General features: G+C 37.9%; 1 protein-coding gene and 1 pseudogene across 2 annotated transcripts in view; both read right to left on the bottom strand.

Moving 5' to 3' along the window:
- The window catches only part of Tnpo3 (transportin 3), a 74,874-nt gene that overhangs the window by 37,299 nt on the left and 19,070 nt on the right, over window positions 1-18,505 (bottom strand). For both annotated transcript variants that reach the window (XM_028762606.1, XM_028762607.1), the window contains 5 exons: window positions 11,952-12,152; window positions 10,684-10,757; window positions 8,472-8,628; window positions 3,366-3,509; window positions 254-429 (listed from right to left, as the gene is read on the bottom strand). In XM_028762606.1, coding sequence (XP_028618439.1) covers window positions 254-429; window positions 3,366-3,509; window positions 8,472-8,628; window positions 10,684-10,757; window positions 11,952-12,152 — 752 coding nt within the window. The remainder of the gene's footprint in view (window positions 1-253; window positions 430-3,365; window positions 3,510-8,471; window positions 8,629-10,683; window positions 10,758-11,951; window positions 12,153-18,505) is intronic.
- LOC114617039 overlaps window positions 18,365-18,505 on the bottom strand; it is a 2,033-nt pseudogene continuing 1,892 nt past the window's right edge.

The following is an 18,505-nucleotide window of genomic DNA, read 5'->3' on the forward strand; positions in this document are numbered from 1 at the left end:
CCATCTCCCCAGCCCCTAAACTAGATACTTTAAAGTTTATGCCTATTTCTTACAGTCTTCTCATTTTAAGAGTAAAGAAAACATAATCAAGAACTGGCAGTAATCCTCTCCCAGATCCAAGATGGCGCTTCAGATAGCATGCACTTTACATTTACAAAGTCACAGGGAATCAAAAAATGATTAACTATGACAACGATCTGAAAAACCACACACTGTAGGTAACCCAGAGCTCCCGACTCCAACAATTACTCACTTGTCCAAATCTTCCCGTGCCACAGCCATATGATAGGCTGTCTCCAATGTCAAGACTCCCTGAAAAAGCTGCATGGCCAATGGCAGGTTAGTCTCTACATTTTCAATAGCATAGAGAGCTGAGCACACACAGTCTGAAGCAGCTTCGTGTAAGTTAGATGAGGTCTTATCTTGTTGCTGGAAAATAGAAGGAATTCAGAAGCAGAAATCAGAATCATTGCAGTCCAAGGAAAAAAATTACAACCTTCTTCTGAAAACTGGTTTTTGTTATCTAGTGAGACAAGCTGTCCTGAAGTGTAGAGTAGTCTTAAAATTACTATGCAGCAGCAGCTAGCCTCCTGTTCCTCCTGCCTCTACCTTCTAGAATTACAGAAATGAATGCCAGTATACTCCTATGTCTGGCTGGCTGAGAGTACACTATGAACAGCCCCATAATGGCAGACAACATCTTCCAGACATGCCAAGAAAATGAAAAGATTTTATCCCTCAATCGGACTCATATAAATTTTTCTTTTTATTTATTTTGCCTTTTTTTGAGATGAAGTCTCACTGTGTAGCCTTGTCTAGCCTGGAACTCACAATATAGACCAAACTGGCCTTAAATTCAAAGAGATCCAAAGTATTGGGATAAAAGATATTGTACCACCATACCAGATTTCTTCTATTTTTTAAAAACTGACAGTAATTTTGTAGCCTGAGCTTTCTTGAAAACACAGAACTGTCTCAGTCTCCAGAGTACTGGGATCATTCATGTGAGCCACCATGCCTGGCAGTTACCAGATTATACACATGCTTCTGTTTATACAATTTCTTCCATAGGGAATGGCTTCTGCCCTAGTCTTACCTTGAAATCCATTCTCTTTTTTTTAAGTACTAGTCGAAAGGGCTCAACAACTCAAAAAGGCTCATTACATACCAAAATGAGATCTCAGAATACCAAAGTTAAGCAGAGGTTCTTAAAACTAGGGTACAGCTGGGTAGTAGTGTATACACCTTTAATCCCAGCACTCCAGAGGAAGAGGCAGACAGTGTTTGAGACCAGCTTGTTCTATATATCGAATTCTAGGACAGCCAGGGTTACACAGAGAAAACCTGTCACTAAATAAATAAATAAACCTGGGTGGAGAAGCATAACATAGAAATGGCAAAGTCTCCCAATTTCTCATTCACAATGACACATGGCAGCATATGAATACAAACATTTGAAATTTTGAAGAAAATAGCAATGGACCTAAAACCACACCTACCTAATGAATTAATCAAAATGGAAACTACTACTTCTTGCTGAAGCACTTTGGGACAATGAGGCAAGAGGATTACTACAAATTCAAGATCACCATGGGACAGAGCTAGCTTTGACTTTAAATAAGTCTCAGAGCTGGTAAATGGTTCTGTAGATAAAGGCACTTGGCAAGCCTAACAACTTGAGTTTGATTCCTGGAACTCACATAATAGAGAGAACAACCCCTCCATAACTTGTCTTCTGACATGTACACACATATAATAACTGATTTTTTTTTTTTAAAGTCTTGCATCGTTTTCTTTCTTTTTTTTTTTTTTTAAAGATTTATTTATTTATTATATATGAATACACTGTAGCTGTCTTCAGACACACCAGAAGAGGGCATCAGATCTCATTACAGATGGTTGTGAGCCACCATGTGGTTGCTGGGATTTGAACTCAGGACCTCTGGAAGAGCAGTCAGTGCTCTTAACCACTAAGCCATCTCTCCAGCCCATAACTGATTTTTTTAAATGCAGTTTTATAAATGGTAGTGCCTTTAATCCCAGCACTTGGAAGGTGGAGGCAGATCAGGCGTTCAAGTTCAAATGAGTTCAAAGACAGTTATAATAATAAAAAAAAATTCTTGGATATGCAAAAACCTGTTTATTCTCTGTTTACATTTTCTTTGGAAATTACTTAAGTTCAAAAACTAAGTAATCAACCCAAAAAACATACTAAAGGGAAATCTAAGCATCATAACCAGGGAACAAATCTAAAAAGCAATTTATAAGAATATATCAGAGGGTCCAAGGAGGAACCAACATGGTAGCACAGGCTCCAATGTCAGTACTCAACGGGCAAGAGCAGAAGGATCTTGAATTTGAAGATAACCAGGACCACACAAAGAGCTGTAGGCCAGGCTGCTGCATAGTTGAGACTCTCTCAAGACAATGATAGAAAAGCACAACGTGTAGGGCTCTTATTTACCAATAAAATTAAGTCTTTCTCAAAAAACAACAATAACAGACTCTTAAGTTTGACGCTAACATGTATATCATCCCAATTTTTAATTTTTTTTAAAGATTTATTTTTATTTATATGGGGTTTTACCTGAGTCTGTGTATGTGTGTGCGCCTGGTGCCAGCGGAAGCCAGATGTCAGATCCCCAGAAATGGGGTTGCAGACAGTTGTGAGCTGCATGTAGGTGCTGGGAATCAAACCAGTGTAGCAATAGTAGAGACATTTTATTAGGAAAAGAAGGGTGAGGGCAGGTAGGTGGCTGGAGGAATAAAAGTGTCTTCCACACAAGCCTGATTCCCCAGAACTGTGTAAGAGTACTCCTACAGGTAAGATGGGAGACAAACACAGGAGAAATCTGGCCAGCTATCCTGAAGTATGCAGCGCCGCAGTAATGGGAGAGATAGTGCCTCAGAAACCAGATGGAAAGTGAGGATCTATATAGAGCCCTCTAACATCCAGACAGGTACTGAGGCATGCAGATACCTTCATATAAAAAACATACATATACATAAAGTAAATAAAAAACATTTTTAACAATTTCAAAAAAGAAGCATTAGAAGCTCAATGGTACCCACGCCGAGCAAATTACCTTTAGAGGTCATCTGAATGGAAGCACATGCTTTCTTCTGCACATGCTCCATCACATACATGTCAGCTTCAGTGGGCTTTATTCCTCCCTAAGAGGTGTGCTATTTAGCTCATGATGACCTTGAACCTGTAATCCTCCTACAGTTACCTCTGTGAGTGCCGTCAAGCACAACTTCTTATGTTAGCCTTAAGACACAAAGTGTTTTTCTCAAATAAAATATTAAGATGTCCCAGAAGGTTGGTTATTAAAAGTGACAATGGCAGGTACAGCCTTACTTACCAAAACCTCAAAAAGGAGTGCTAATAACTTATTATTAGCCATGAAGTTACTGTCCAAAACTCCCAAGTTAAACCAACTTCCCAAACATCGGAAGACCTTCATAAGCATCTTCTCATCAGTTCCTGCTTTTTCTACACATGTCATCTAAACAGAAGAAAAATATCGTTAAAAACAATCTTTATCCTTAAGTTCCCATTATAATCCCCATGCCTATAATGCAGGAGAAACAGGCAGTCACCAGTTCTTTGTAAGTGTCACAGTTTGTCACCATTCAAAGTCCTATCACCATGATCATGATCCCAGTAAAATGCTACAGTATGCATTATCTCCTCTTTTTTAATGGGGAAACTGAGGTACAGAGAGGCTAAAGATCCCAAAACAGACATTAAAAATAACTAAGGTTCTTTGTTCTTGCTTATGCACGAATGTACTGTATTCTTATCATTACAACTATTTTTGAAGTATAGCACTGTTTATTCCCCATATAAAAATCGGTTCCTAAAGTTCTGAAGACTGCTTGGTCAGTAAAGTGCTTGCTGCCCAAGCATGAGGCTCTGAGTTTGGATCCCTAGCACTACTCAGCCAGGCATGGTGGTATGGTGGGACACATCTGTAATCACGGTGCTGGGAAAGGGGGGAAAGGAGGATCCCTGGGGCTTGCTGGCCTGCAGCCAGTCTAACTGAATCAATGGGGCATACTGTCCCAAAAAAAAGAAAAAGAAAACAAGGAGGGTATGGAGGTGGTAGGATGGCTTAACAGGTAAAGTTGCTTTTGCCACCTAACATGATGACTTGAGTTAAATCCCTCTAACCCACATAATGAAGGGAGAAAACCCAAGTCCTTCAAGTCACCCTCCATCTCTACATGTGTACTAGGGTAGAGAGACAGACAACATACAGACACAGACACTAAATAAATAAATGTTGGGGGAGGGATTCTAGAAAGATGGTTCAGGAGTTAGGAACATTTGCTGCCCTTACAGAGGACCCAGGGTCAATTTCTAATACCCACAGAGTGGCTCACAATCATCTGTAGCTCGAGTTTCACAGTATCCAACATCTCTTCTAGGCTGAAAGGCACCAGGAACGCACATGGTGCACAGACACAAAATGCAGGCAAAACACCTGCAAGACTTATTTATAAATTTAAATTAAAAAAAAAAAAGACTTTTAAAGCAAGTTTTTTAAGAAAAGGATCTGTAAATATAAAAAATAAAGTTGTTGGTAAAACACTAGCTTAGCATTCACGGAGACCTTAGGTTCAATTCCAAGTACTAAGAAAGGGAAGTTTGTAAAAAAGACATAAAACAAGTCAGACCAAAAGTCACCACTGCCTTTATCTGAGACTTTGTGCTATATTTAGCCAAAGTAAAGCATAGTGCAACTTCTTCAAGATGAGAACCTTTTAAGACAGCCTATGGGCAGTGGGATTAAAACATAATAACTGCCATGAGGTTCAAGAAGCAGAGAGGAAAGGGCTATGTCCTATAATGTATTATTCACCAGATCTGGTCTGGCAGTTCGACTTCCAGATTCCATTATCGGAGACTAATGCCTCTAAATTTATTGCCAATAATCAACTGGTATCAGTTTAAAAAATAATTTCAAGATGGTGGCAACTATAGTCTAAGGGATAAAATTCTGATATTTATGTTTACATCAGAAATATAAACTATATAGGAAAATCATCCAGACTCAAGGCGTCATCTAAACTGTAATCTCCACTGATGCTTTTTTCTGTCTGTTTTTCTTCCTTCCCTTCGTTTCCTTCCTTCTATTTCTGAGACAGTTTCTTCACTAGGTAACTGACTGAGAAATCTGCCTATCTCTGCATCTGCCTCTGAAGTGCAGCACCATGCTCCTCAGATAACGGTTTTGCTTTCCTCTGGTGCTGAGGACTGAGTCCAGGGACTCCTGCATGTGATCTTGCAACAATGTATTCTTCCCCGGCCCTGAGGATTGAGTCAGGGGACTCGTGTATGTGATCTGGCAACAATGTATCCGTGCCCAGCCCTGAGGACTTTTTGTATTAGTGCTCTCCAAGCAGCACTGGACTGCTTGGAAGATGAGAAATAGAGCTTTAATATGTTATTACACACCATTTCATCCCTATAAAACAATATTGAGAGATTTAGATTTATTTTTATTTTCTTGAGACAACATTTTGTGGCTCAGGCTGCCCCAAACTCACAATTTTCTGTTGTAGCCTCCCAAGTGTTAGGATGACAGGTGTGTGCTGCCACACTTGGTAAAAGCATTCATTTTAAAATAATTTTTTTCCTTTAGGATAACAAACAAGAGACAGAAAGACTATATAAGTACAAATACGGGCTTGCTTATGCTTTTCTGTTTCTTCATGGGCATTACATTTGGCCAAAGAAGGAACATGTAACCAACAAATAAGTGTCCAGTCAAATGGTTTACTGAACCTATTATGTGCTAGACTTGATTTAATAACTTTATATACTCAGTCTCTTCAAAATGAAATGGATACTATTACTTCCATTATGCAGATAATAAAACTGAGGAAAAAGAGTTAATTATCTTACTTAATGTGACACAGCAAGGACTCAAACCTCACAAGTCTTGCTTTAGGGCGGCCTAATAACCAGGCTGGAGAGATGGCTCAGTAGATAAGAGCCCTGGCTGTTCTTCCAGGACCCTGGTTCTATTCCCAGCACCCACAAGGCAGCTCACAACTATCTGAAACTCCAGTTTCAGGGGATCTAGAGCCAGTCAGAGATATACAGTGAGATCCAAAATACATTTTTTTAAAATATTGGATTTTCACAAAATACTTTTTTCATACAAAGTACACTGTAAGAAAGAGAACACATATTAGATATGAAAGCATCAGACTGTCATTACCCAAAACCAGGGGCCAATCCCAACATTACTAATGAAGTATCAATCAGACCTGATATTTGGGTAAGATGCAGCATGAAATAACTATAAAACGTGTTATCTAAAAAAAATTTTTTTAAATCCATCAGGCCTCTTAGTTTATCTCTATCAGGATGCTAAAGGAATAGGTAGTAACACAATAGAGAACTCATTACATGCAATGGATGCCCTAAGGTATTAGGCTTAATTTCTTTTGAGGAATCCTTACTCAGTGGGGCTGAGTGTTAGGTTAATAGTAGTCAGTGCACTGGTATCCCCATAGTCTCAACTACTCAGGAAGCTAAAGCAAGAGACCACTTGAGCCCACTGACTCTATGAAATCATATCTCAGAAACAAAATGGCTGGAGGCTGAAGAGACTGCTCAAGACTGAGGTTAAGAGCATTGCTGCTCTTTTAGAGAACCGAGAACCAGAGTTCAGATAGCAGAACTCACACTGAATAGCTCAAACTGCTTATGAACTCTAGCTCCAGGGGAACATATGCTATCTTCTGACTTCCACTGACACAGAAAACCTATAGAAAAATAAAAACAGCAAGAAAAACTGAGGGACAGGTTTGTTTGCACATACCGGTAATAATGCATCTGAGAGGCAGAATCAGGTAGAAGAGGGAGGGGAAAGGGGGAATCAGAAGTTCAGGGCCATCCTCAGCTTTGAAGCTATGAAACTTGCTACAAAGCAAGTTTGAGGTCGGTTTAGGATGCATGAGACTCTTTAAAAAAAATTGGTTTGCTGGGTGACTTAAAGATGCTGCTACTAAGACTGATGGTCTGATCCCTGGGACCCAAATGGTAGGAGAAAAATCAGCTTACGCAGACTACTCTCTGACCTCTATGCACATTCTATGATGCACAGGTTTGTATGTTCCCTTCCCCACAATAAATACATGAAATTTTAAGAAATTATATGTGGTGGTATACATCTTTAATCTTAACACTTACTCAGAAGGCAGGGGCAGGTAGATCTCTGAGTTCCAGGCCAACCTAGTCTACAGAGAGAAATCCTGTCTCAAACAAACAAAACAAACACACAAGAGACTCTTGGTTGTAGTTTAGTGGTAGAGCACTTCTGGTATACAAGAGGCTGAGTTCAAGCCCCAACACCACAAAATAAAACAAACATAGGATATGTTTTCCAAGTTATCTGAATATAATTGTGTTAATTTTTTCTAATTTTCTACAATACTATTTTCTTTAAAATAAGTGGCCAATTAAAAATTTAAAGATACTTATTTTCCAAGCAGGTTTTAACATCAAATTGAATATAATTTTAAAGTAAGTTCTGTTTAATATATGATATTTTAGTTAGTACTAAAAGAAATCCTTGAAAAATGCCATATTATTGAGAAAATAAAGCTGGATAGTAGAATCTTACGGACCAGACAATAATAAAACATTTCAAGCTTTGCAGGCCATATTGCTTCTATGAAAACTACTCAGTTCTACTTAGACAGTCTAATACATAGTCTGCACATAGATAACATTTAGCCCAAAGAGTCCTGGTGTGTTCAATAAAATTCCTATATACGCTACCAGCTCATAAACAGCAAATCTACCCACTTCCAGTCTAAACTACTAAAAAAATCCAACTCCGATATTAGCTAATGTACAGTCAAGTAAAGTCTTCTATTATTTCTTTATCAAAATGTCAATTATCTTTATGTTTTTCCTAGTAAAAAAAGTTTATATGTACTTCCTTTAGTGTGTCCTTTATCAAGAACCAATAGCTTTTATATATCATAAGAATTGAGTTCAAGTTCTAAGTCAATAGTTAAATAAGATTAAATCCATTCCCAAAATAGAGATATCACCCTCACAGGATTACAAAGATGTTCAAGAAGTATAGATTTTAAAGTATTTTGTAGTATAAAAGTGTTTTGTATAAACCAGGTGGTAGTAGTGCACACCTTTAATCCCAGCACTCAGGAGGCAGAGGCAGTTGAATCTCTATTGAGTTTGAGGTCAGCCTAGTCTACTTAGAGAGTTCCAAGACAGTCAGGGATATATAGAGAAACCCTGTCTCAAAACTCCCAACTCCCACCAAAAAAAGAAAAAGAAAAAAAAAAAAGGTGTTGTATAAATGCCAAAATATTATTATGGCCACATTTGCAAAGAAAGCTGCTTCATACTGTTACAATCAGGTCACAGAATAACAACACTGTGGCTTCTGTCCTTTACCAACAAATGACTATTTTAAACTTACCAATAAAGATACCACTGTACTAGAGTAGAAGGCTAAGTCTTCTATAATTTCTGTGCGCCTGTTGGCTCCAATCCGCAAGGAACGACTATGTACTTCTTCAGGTAACACTGTAAGAATTTCCAGCAAAAAAGGCAAAGAAGTTACATCATTGCTATATCTGGAAAACAAAAGAGGCAGAATATATCATGAGTCAGTGAGAGCCAGAAAATACACAATCACAACACAGCCCATCAGAACAGCCCGGCATTCCAAACAACAAAAGCAGCATTCCAAATATTAAGAAGAGATGAAAATATAGTCTTCGTTTTATTTCATTTTTGGTTTTTTTTCAAGACAGGAACTCTGCATGGTTTGGACATCCTGGAACTCACTCTGTAGACCAGGATAGCCTTAAACTCACAGAAATCCATTTGCCTCTGACTCCTCAGTGCTGGGATTAAAGCCATGTGCCACCAATGCCCAGCAAATGTTTGTTTTATTGAGACAAATTTCCAAACATTCCATGCTGGCTTCTAACTTGTTAAATGGCTGATGAAAAACAGGGAGGGAGTAAGGAAGGGAGGGAGAATAGATATGGAGGTAGAAAGGAAGATAAGTCAGTTTTAGTTAGCTTTTTAAAAAGATTTATTTTGCCAGGAAGTGGTGGCGGACGCCTTTAATCCCAGCACTTGGGAGGCAGAGGCAGGCGGATTTTTGAGTTTGAGGCCAACCTGGTCTACAGAGTGAGTTCTAGGACAGCCAGGGCTACACAGAGAAATCCTGTCTCAAAAAACCAAAACCAAAAAAAAAAAGATTATTTTTTTTAAATTATATGTGTGGAGGCTGTGCTATGTGAACATGAATGTAAATACTCACAGGTCAGTCAGAAGTGCCAGATGCCCCTGGAGCTGGAGTTATAGGCAACTGTAAGCGACCCAATGTGGGTGCTGGGAAGTGAACTCAGGTTATCAGGAAGAGCAGTATGAGCCACCTCTCCAGCTCTCTTAGTTACTTTTAAAATATTGTATGTGTTTACAAACATGCACAGTCAAATATTTGGCTAATTTGGCTTGGTTCTGTATTATCAGAAGTCTCCAGTATTCAACACCAATATCTTTCTGACTCTGTAGGTCTGATCAATCAGAATGACTCAATTTAAAAGATAGCCACCAATTTCATGAGCTCTATGTCATATGTGGACTTAAGAGTTTATCCAAATGCCGAGAGGTGGTGGCGGACGCCTTTAATCCCAGCACTTGGGAGGCAGAGTCAGGCAGATTTCTGAGTTCGAGGCCAGCCTGGTCTACACAGTGAGTTCCAGGACAGCCAGGGCTACACAGAGAAACCCTGTCTCGAAAAACCAAAGAGTTTATCCAAAAAAAAAAAAATGTGGGTTACTACATTTATTGATTGATTGATTGGTACCATAGCCTTGAATTTATTTATTTATTTGCTTATTGGCAGACAAGGTAGCCTTGTTTGTTTATATTCATTCCTTCATTCATTCACTTATTGGCAGACAATGTAGCCTTAATAGGCTGGGAACTCAATATGCAGCACAGATTAACCTTGAACTCTGCCTATCTCTGCCTCTTGAATTCTGGGGTTAAAGACATGTAACCACCATGCCCAGTCCCAAAATTTACTTTCTTTAAACAAAGTTAATAATATATAACTCAGGGGCTAGAGAAACTGAAGTCTGTAAGTGTACTTGTCACCAAGCCTGATGACTCGAGCTCAATCTATAGAACCCACGTGGTAGAGAGAACTAGCTTATCCCTCAAGCTGTCCCTCTGAACTTGACATAAATAATGTGGCATGCATACCCACAACAAACTAACAAATAATTTTTTGCAGAGAAATAAAAAGTATATCGATTGTGAATGGAGAAATAAACAGCTCAGTGGTTAAGAGGACTTGCTGCTCTTGCAGAGGACAAAGACTCAGTTGCCAGCACCCACATCATGAAGCTCCCAACTATCTGTAACTCCAGCTCCAGAGGACAGGATGCACATGCCCTCTGAGGGCACTTGCACTCATGTACACATACCCACATGCAGATACACATACCTACACATAATTAACTTTTTAAAAATCTTTTTTAAATATGTAATTTTATATTCAAAATTTAGAGAATAATCAAATATCTAGTTAGTGGATTTCTAGTTAGCAGATTTCTCTGTGTGGATTTATGGTAATCCAAAAAGTAAGATACAAAAGACAAATTACTTACTTTTCTACCAATGTCTGTACGCATCCCTTCCAAGAAGGCATCTGTAGGGCGAGGTCTGCTATTGCTAAAGCCAGCTGAACAAACAGGAAGAGAGACTAAATGAATCTACAGACCAGAGAAACAGACACCACAAGGCTAACAGAAAGCAGACACATTTCTTCCCAACAATGTGACAGTTAAGACGAGCATCCTTTCTCCTCCTTCCCCATGAAAGTTTATCCACCCATACATCTAGTTAGCTACAAATTACTTGGATTTAAAGATTAACCTTAAAAATTAAAGACAAAACCAAAAAAAAAAAAAAACCTCAACAAGGCCGGGCGATGGTGGCGCACATCTTTAATCCCAGCACTTGGGAGGCAGAGGCAGGCGGATTTCTGAGTTTGAGGCCAGCCTGGTCTACCGAGTGAGTTCCAGGGCTACACAGAGAAACCCTGTCTCAAACCCCGCCCCCCCCAAAAAAAAAACAAAACTCAACAAAATATACTTGGTCACTAGAATGTTTCCATTGATGTTTCTGAGACAGTTTCATGTAGCTCAGGCTAGCTTCAAACCCACTATGTAGTAGAGATTGCCCTTCAAGTCCTGATTCTCCTTTCTCCATCTCCCAAGTGCTGGGATTATAGGTTTAAACCACTATGCTCAGCTTAAAAACAACAAAATATGTTTAAAAATATAGATGTCCTCAAAATATGCCACTCTTTACCTTTACCTGGCAATACCACAGAACTTCATGGACAAAGCACACTTTGACAAAAAGCCAAAGCTACTGACAAAGCTAGATCTGACTCAACCCTCAATGGATTGCCATCTCCCTTCTCCTTCCATTTCTCATCTTGAAGCATCGTCCAAGAACAGTCCTATGTCAAGCAAAGGACACATGGATATACTTTACTTTCTAATGTATTTCCCTGGCTAACGGAGAAAGGCAAAACATTCAATGTTTCATTTATAAGACTTTTACTAACCAACAGTCCCAGAAAAGATTTTTATAAAAAAGTTAATTACAAGACTCTGATTCAAAATAGTATAGATTTTTTTTAATCATCTGAAATTTTAATGGTGGGAAGCACCACCATTTTCAATATTTAATGTTTGAAGCCTAATGAACCAAAGACTAATAAAAAGATTAAATTTTTTATGCTGCTATAGTTGTGAAAATATAACAATAAAATTATATTACCTTACATGGCCTATCAATGCTAACCAAAATGTATGTAATATATCCAAATGATCTTACAAATTTCTTTACTGAGTACAGGATTTACCTGTGTTACAATGACAGGTGACAAGTCTTTCAAGTTCTGAATGTGAGTTAGCAATGAGTCCCTTAAAGAAGCATGAGAGTCTGTGGGGAGCTCATAAAATGAGGTCTGAATCTTCATTTTCATGGTCTGGGCGGCAAAATAGCATGATTCCACATCCTGTCGGATCTGTAACAACTGATCAGAAATCTCCCAGGCATGAACCTGTAAGTAAATAAATATTATTTTTTATAAATAATTTTAAAGTCATATAACCTTAACATATAGCTAGACTAAATAAAAGAAAAGAAAAATTTGACAAATTAAGACTTTGTGATTTATTCTAGTATGTCCGAATGGCCTAAGACATATTAAATGCATCAAAAGACAGAATCTAGAAAATTAGAATAATCAACTATATTGGAAGGTGATAAAGAAAAATGTCCTAGAAATTTCTACTAAAACTAAAACATTACTAAAAGCTTCTGATCCTATTTTTAAGTTGAATGTTTCTTCTCTTTTTCCCTTTAAATGTTTTGTTCACTCTGAGACTCTTGAAACTTTTTAATATATCTATAAATAGAAAAATATATTCTATTGGTCTCACTGAACATACTTTTCCAACATTAGCATCTCATAGAACAGGAGACATATCTTGGTCCAAATGAAATTTCCACATACTTCATTTGTTTTCTTATATGATTATATGACAAATTTTGACAATGCTACTAAAATCATTTTCAAAAAATAAGAAACTTGTCTATAGAAATAAGAATAAGAGGAAGAGGAAGAAGAAAGAAGAAGAAAGAAGAAGAAGAAAAAAGAAAGAAGAAAGAAGAAAAAAGAAAGAAAGAAGAAGAAGGAAGAAAGAAAGAAAAAGGAAGATGAAGAAGAGGAAGAGGAATAAGAAGAAGAGAAATAATTTAAAAAACACAACAAGCTGGGCGGTGGTGGCGCACGCCTTTAATTCCAGCATTTGGGAGGCAGAGGCAGGAGGATTTCTGAGTTTGAGGCCAGCCTTGTCTACAGAGTGAGTTCCAGGACAGCCAGAGCTACACAGAGAAACCCTGTCTCGAAAAACCAAAAAAAAAAGATATTTTGTTTATGTATATTCTTGTGTGTCTTCATATATGCATATATACATGCATGCACGTCTCCAAAGAAGCTGGAAGAAATGATGTCACATTCCCTGGAGCTGGAGTTACAGGAAATTGTGAGCCAGCTAGTGTAGATATTGAGAACTAAGCTTCTGCAGAGACTACTCTTAACCACTGAGCCACGCTTCCTGTCCCCAGTATTGATGTGTACTTTTTAAATTCTCCTTCTGTTTCTTAGTTTTTAAATTAATTAAACCCTGTCTCAAAAAACCAAAAAACCAAATCTTATGACTAATAGCTAGCCACAATTATAAATGGGAATCCTATTTTTAAAGAGAACTCGGAGAAAAGCATGCACAGCACACAGTAGACAATTAATGAATTCTCAAATTCTAATTCAATTGTACACCAAGCCACCTCTTCATAAAACAATTCTAAAACAGACCAGCAATAATAATACAATGGGGAAAAAAAGAATCAATCTTAATTTTGAAACAGTGCCAATTGTGAAGGGTTTTTTTTTTTTTTTCTGTTTTGACTTGTTTTTGAAACAGACATATCTCAGACTGGCTTCAAATTTACTTATCCTCCTGTCCCTACATCCTGAGAGTTGGATTAACAGCTGTGTAACACCATTCTCAGTCTATGCAATGCTGGAGATTGAACTGGGGTGTGTGTATGCTAGGCACTGGACAAAGTGAACTACATCTCTAGCCCCACATATATTTTTCTAGTCAATTTCTTTTCTTTTGTTTCCTTCTTTAGCCTCTTAACTGACCCTACCTACTTCCTGAGAGGGTCTCCTACATAGCCTGGAACTTACTATCTTTCTCTTTCAGTGCTGAGATTACAGCATGCATCACAGATGCAACCCTCAAGTCCATGGCTTCTTAAACTGCATCATTTAAGTGACCATAAGGTCCCAAGAAGACAACACTGGCAACATTACAAGATTTCTGAACATACAATGATGAAAATTAATTCAAAACTAAATATTTGGTGAATCCAAGACATTTTAGGAAGTATTCAGGTGTGTTGAAAAGGACTACAACTTCACTGTAGCATTTGTTCTGAACACACAGCATATGCACGCCACCAAGCACACCTTCCCACCATCTAATGCCAATGACTGCTACTTAAAACACCTCATCTCAAGACTTCAGATTATTCTGGTATGAAATTATGTTTTAACTATACAGTTTTCTGCTCTTACAAAAACATTCTAGCTTAATTACAGGAAGCCAAGAGTTAATATTTTTAACATGATTCCCATCATGTATTCTAAGAATAATCAGTTTAACTTTGGACAGTAAGTATTATGTCAGAATGTCTTAATTTAAAAAAAAAACTATTCTTTGAGGGGCTGGAAAGATGGCTCAGGTTAAGAGCACTGGCTGCTCTTCCAGAGGACCCTGGTGCAATTCCCAGCACCCACAAGGCAGTTTATAACTATCTGTAACTCATTGGTCTTATTGGACATACTTTTCCAATGTTAGCACCTCATAGAACAGGAAACATATCTTGGTCCAAATGAAATTTTCACAGGTTCCAAGGGACCTAACACCCTCATACAGACAACACATGTAGGCAAAAGACCTATGCACATAAAATAAGAACGAATAAATCATTTTGAAAAAAATCATTTTGAAAAATCATTTTTTTGAATTGTTAAGGAGTTCTATTTTAAACGACATTAAGTTAACTTTAGCCTGGGATTGGGACAGAATTTCTAATAGCTTTTAGAATGGACCTAAATATCTGCCATTTTGTATTATATGCTTAACTGATTTGATTTCAGAATGGAAATTAAAATCAAAATGCTGATCAATTTTGAGAGTTTGAGGAAAGATTGAAGGAGCTGAAGGGGATGGCAACTCCATAGGAAGACCAACAATATCAACTAAACTGGATCCCTGGGAGCTCCCCGAGACTAAGCCACTAACCAAAGAGCATACACGGACTGGTCTGTGGCCCCTGACACATGTGTAACCGAGGACAGCTTTGTCTGTCCTCAGTGGGAGAGGATGCGCCTAATCCTGTAGAGACTTGATGCTCCAAGGAAGGGAGTGTGGGGGGGTGAGGATGACGATTGGGTAAGTGGGGGAGCACCTCTCAGAGGCAAAGTGGAGGGGGAGGGGGTGGAGAACTCTTGGAGGGAGACCTAGGAAGGGGGGCAATATTTGGAATGTAAATAAATGAAACAAAAAAGAAAATAAAGAAAAAGAAAATCACTGAAGGTGTTCTATGTCTTGCAGTATCTAATATGCAGCAGCTAAGACTTATTGTATGTATTTGTATCTGTAGGCATTCACACACATTCACACACCTTCCTTCTACATGAAATGGCTTGACAGAAGAAAATCATTGCCTATGACATTTGACATTACTTGTTACAGGTAAGGATTTTTCTTTCTCATACTGTAAGCAGGAAAGCAGTACACCCTATCAGTGAAAACTTAATAACCAGAAGAACTTTGAAGAGATTGCCTGATTAATGCTGCTAAGACATCCATGCCTTCCATTAGTGCATTAAGTAGAGATTTCTTCTCTAATACAGTGGTAAATACTATCCTTGTTAATCTTTTACACAGAAATAAAAAGCAACTGAAACACTTCAGAAGAAAATGAAATATGATATGCTGAAAATATTATAAACATTTTCTATTCAGTCAAACTAAATTCCATTATAAAAGCCACAAACTGTCACATGTAAGAATTCAGACTCAAAAAAAAAAAAAATCAGAGATGATTCCTCTGAACCCTTTTTAAACAGAATTTTAAAAAGAGCTAACAACTAACTTCAGGAACAAGAAGGCTTAACTGGTAAATGCACTTATACCACAAGTCTGATGACCCACACTTGGATCTCCAGAGCCCACATAAACCCAAGCCGTCACGGCATGTGTCTATAGCCTGGGTACTCCTGGGAGACAAACCACAAGAATTCCCTGTAAGTTCCAAGACCAGAAAGCCTACAGTGCACAGCACAGTGGCAAATAGCTAGAGAGACCCTGCTTCCAAGTACAAGGTGAGAACTGACACCAGAGGCTGTCCTCTCCCTTCATCACAAGTGCCGTACCATGGCAGGCACAATTAATCACACACGCGCACACACACAGAAACAATTAATCATACACGCACACACACAGAATCATTTTGTTTTAAAATGGCTTCTAGCAGGCAAGAGAGTTTACTGTTAGAAGGTTCCTGCTGTCAAGCATTCAATTCCTAGGATCCACCCAATGAGAGAACCAACCCCATAGACTATCCTCTGACTTCCAAAGGTTGGTATGACCCACACTCACACTTATGCACATACATACAAGTTAATTAATTAATTTTTAAAAACTAAGCGTCAGATAACCAAATGATTAGATGGTGAGGCTTCCACATTGATGGTTAGTAAAGAGCAAGAAGATTCAAAGGAAGTGTTCACAGTGTCTGACAGTTTACAGTCTGCCCATCAAAGAATGAGAAAGAAAGCATACAAAAATAAACTTAACTGGGGAACAGGGTCGAGAGCATGTATCAGAGATAGTGCCCTTCTATTTCCTGTGCAAATGCCTGGATTTGCTCTCCAACCCTGTAAGTAAGTTAATAATCATTACTTCTCATATGTGTACTGATAGTGGTAGCATTGGTTCTATTAGTCTAAAGCTATTAAGTTAGCATGGGATAACTTAGAATAGGCTGTTCTAATTCTACTATGTCTTGTCAATTCTGAATTCAAAATAGAAGAAAATACAGATATAGCACAGAGGGATAAAACCTATGGCACTTAATTTGATTTTAAACAAACAAACACAAAAACTACTTGGAATGTAGCTCAGTGGTGAGCGTTCAATTTCCAGTGCCCTCCCACCACCAAACAAAAGACGGGGGAAAAAAAATAGAGAACTAGGGAGATGGCACTGTCAGTAAAGTCCAAGCATGAAGACCTGAGTTCTATACCCAACACCAAGTTCAAAGTGGGGCATGGTGGCTCATGGGGAAGCAGAAATATAAAGGATCCCTTCATAAAGGTAATTTAGCAAATAAACTATTTAAACACATATTTAGTATAAATCATCATACTGAAAACAGTAGATTTAACACTGACAACAAAGCACATCACCAGAAATGACTGTGGAAGAGAGCACTGTAATTCAATACTATTTCTAGATTAAAGATCAAATCTATTCTTTTCTTCTCCTTTAATATAGTCTGGCCTTAGGTGATTGGTACTTGTGTAAGAGACAGAACATGGTAGAACTGATGTTATAGAACTTCAAGGGAAGTGGTAGCGCACGCCTTTAATCCCAGCACTTGGGAGGCAGAGGCAGGCAGATTTAATCTTAATCTTTCTTAACCCTTAATCTTTCTTTTTTTTTTTGAGTGAATTTTGCCATGTTGCCCAGGCTGGCCAGGATTTCCTAACACTCCTAACGTAACCTCTTCCCATATACTTTAAATTGTGGGTGAATTACTCAACGTAAGTTGTTATCCTGTTAAAAGTATATAAGGAATTAAGGAAACAAGAACAAGAAGAAAGTTCTGTACAAGGGTGCTAGGAGTGTAGTCTGATGGTAGAGTACCGGAATTAAGGAAAAAAGAACAAGAAGAAAGTTCTGTACAAGGGTGCTAGGAGTGTAGTCTGATGGTAGAGTACCGGAATTAAGGAAACAAGAACAAAAGGAAAGTTCTGTACAAGGGTGCTAGGAGTGTAGTCTGATGGTAGAGTACTGGAATTAAGGAAACAAGAACAAGAAGAAAGTTCTGTACAAGGGTGCTAGGAGTGTAGTCTGATGGTAGAGTACCTGCCTAACATGTACATGGCCAAGTCTAGTCACCAGTACCCAAAACAAACAAGAACAAAAACCAAAAAAACCCTGCAATGTCATGTAATGTTTAATATGTCAGAAAACCCAACTGTAACATTCTTATAGATGTTTCTTTTTATTATGTTTGCTTGTTTATTGTTTCCCCTGTTTTTGTCAAATATTTCCTGACTATAGACATCTGGAGTACAGTACAACAAGCATTCTCTGTAGATTCAACAAGAAATGCAACAAGAAATGTCAGACTTGGTGTACATAACCGAGATTAATGAAATATCACGAGACTAATATGGTTCTTGAAAAGGTTCTAAAATTTATCTTAATTATGTAAAAAACAAAGCTGTTCATGTTTAGTAACTCGATTTCACTGAAGATACACAGTATTTTATAACTTTAAAACAAAAATAATTTGTTGTATAAGATTCCCATTCCCAATTTTGTCCAATCTACTTTCAGAAACCTTAATTTAAAAAAAAAATCCAATATATACATTTTGGAAGTTTTAAGTTTATTTGAGCAATAACTAAAATTTGTTTCTTTTTTTTCTTTGGTTGCTGAGATGCATTCAATTTGAATAAGTTAATATCTCCAACAATATAATTTCTGCCTTGTCTGTATTTTCCAGCAACCTTTACTGCACTTTTAGAACGTGTGTGTGTGTGTG

The sequence above is a fragment of the Grammomys surdaster genome, unplaced genomic scaffold (genome assembly GCF_004785775.1).
Source record: "Grammomys surdaster isolate TR1022 unplaced genomic scaffold, NIH_TR_1.0 134, whole genome shotgun sequence".
NCBI classification, from domain to species: Eukaryota; Metazoa; Chordata; class Mammalia; order Rodentia; family Muridae; genus Grammomys; species Grammomys surdaster.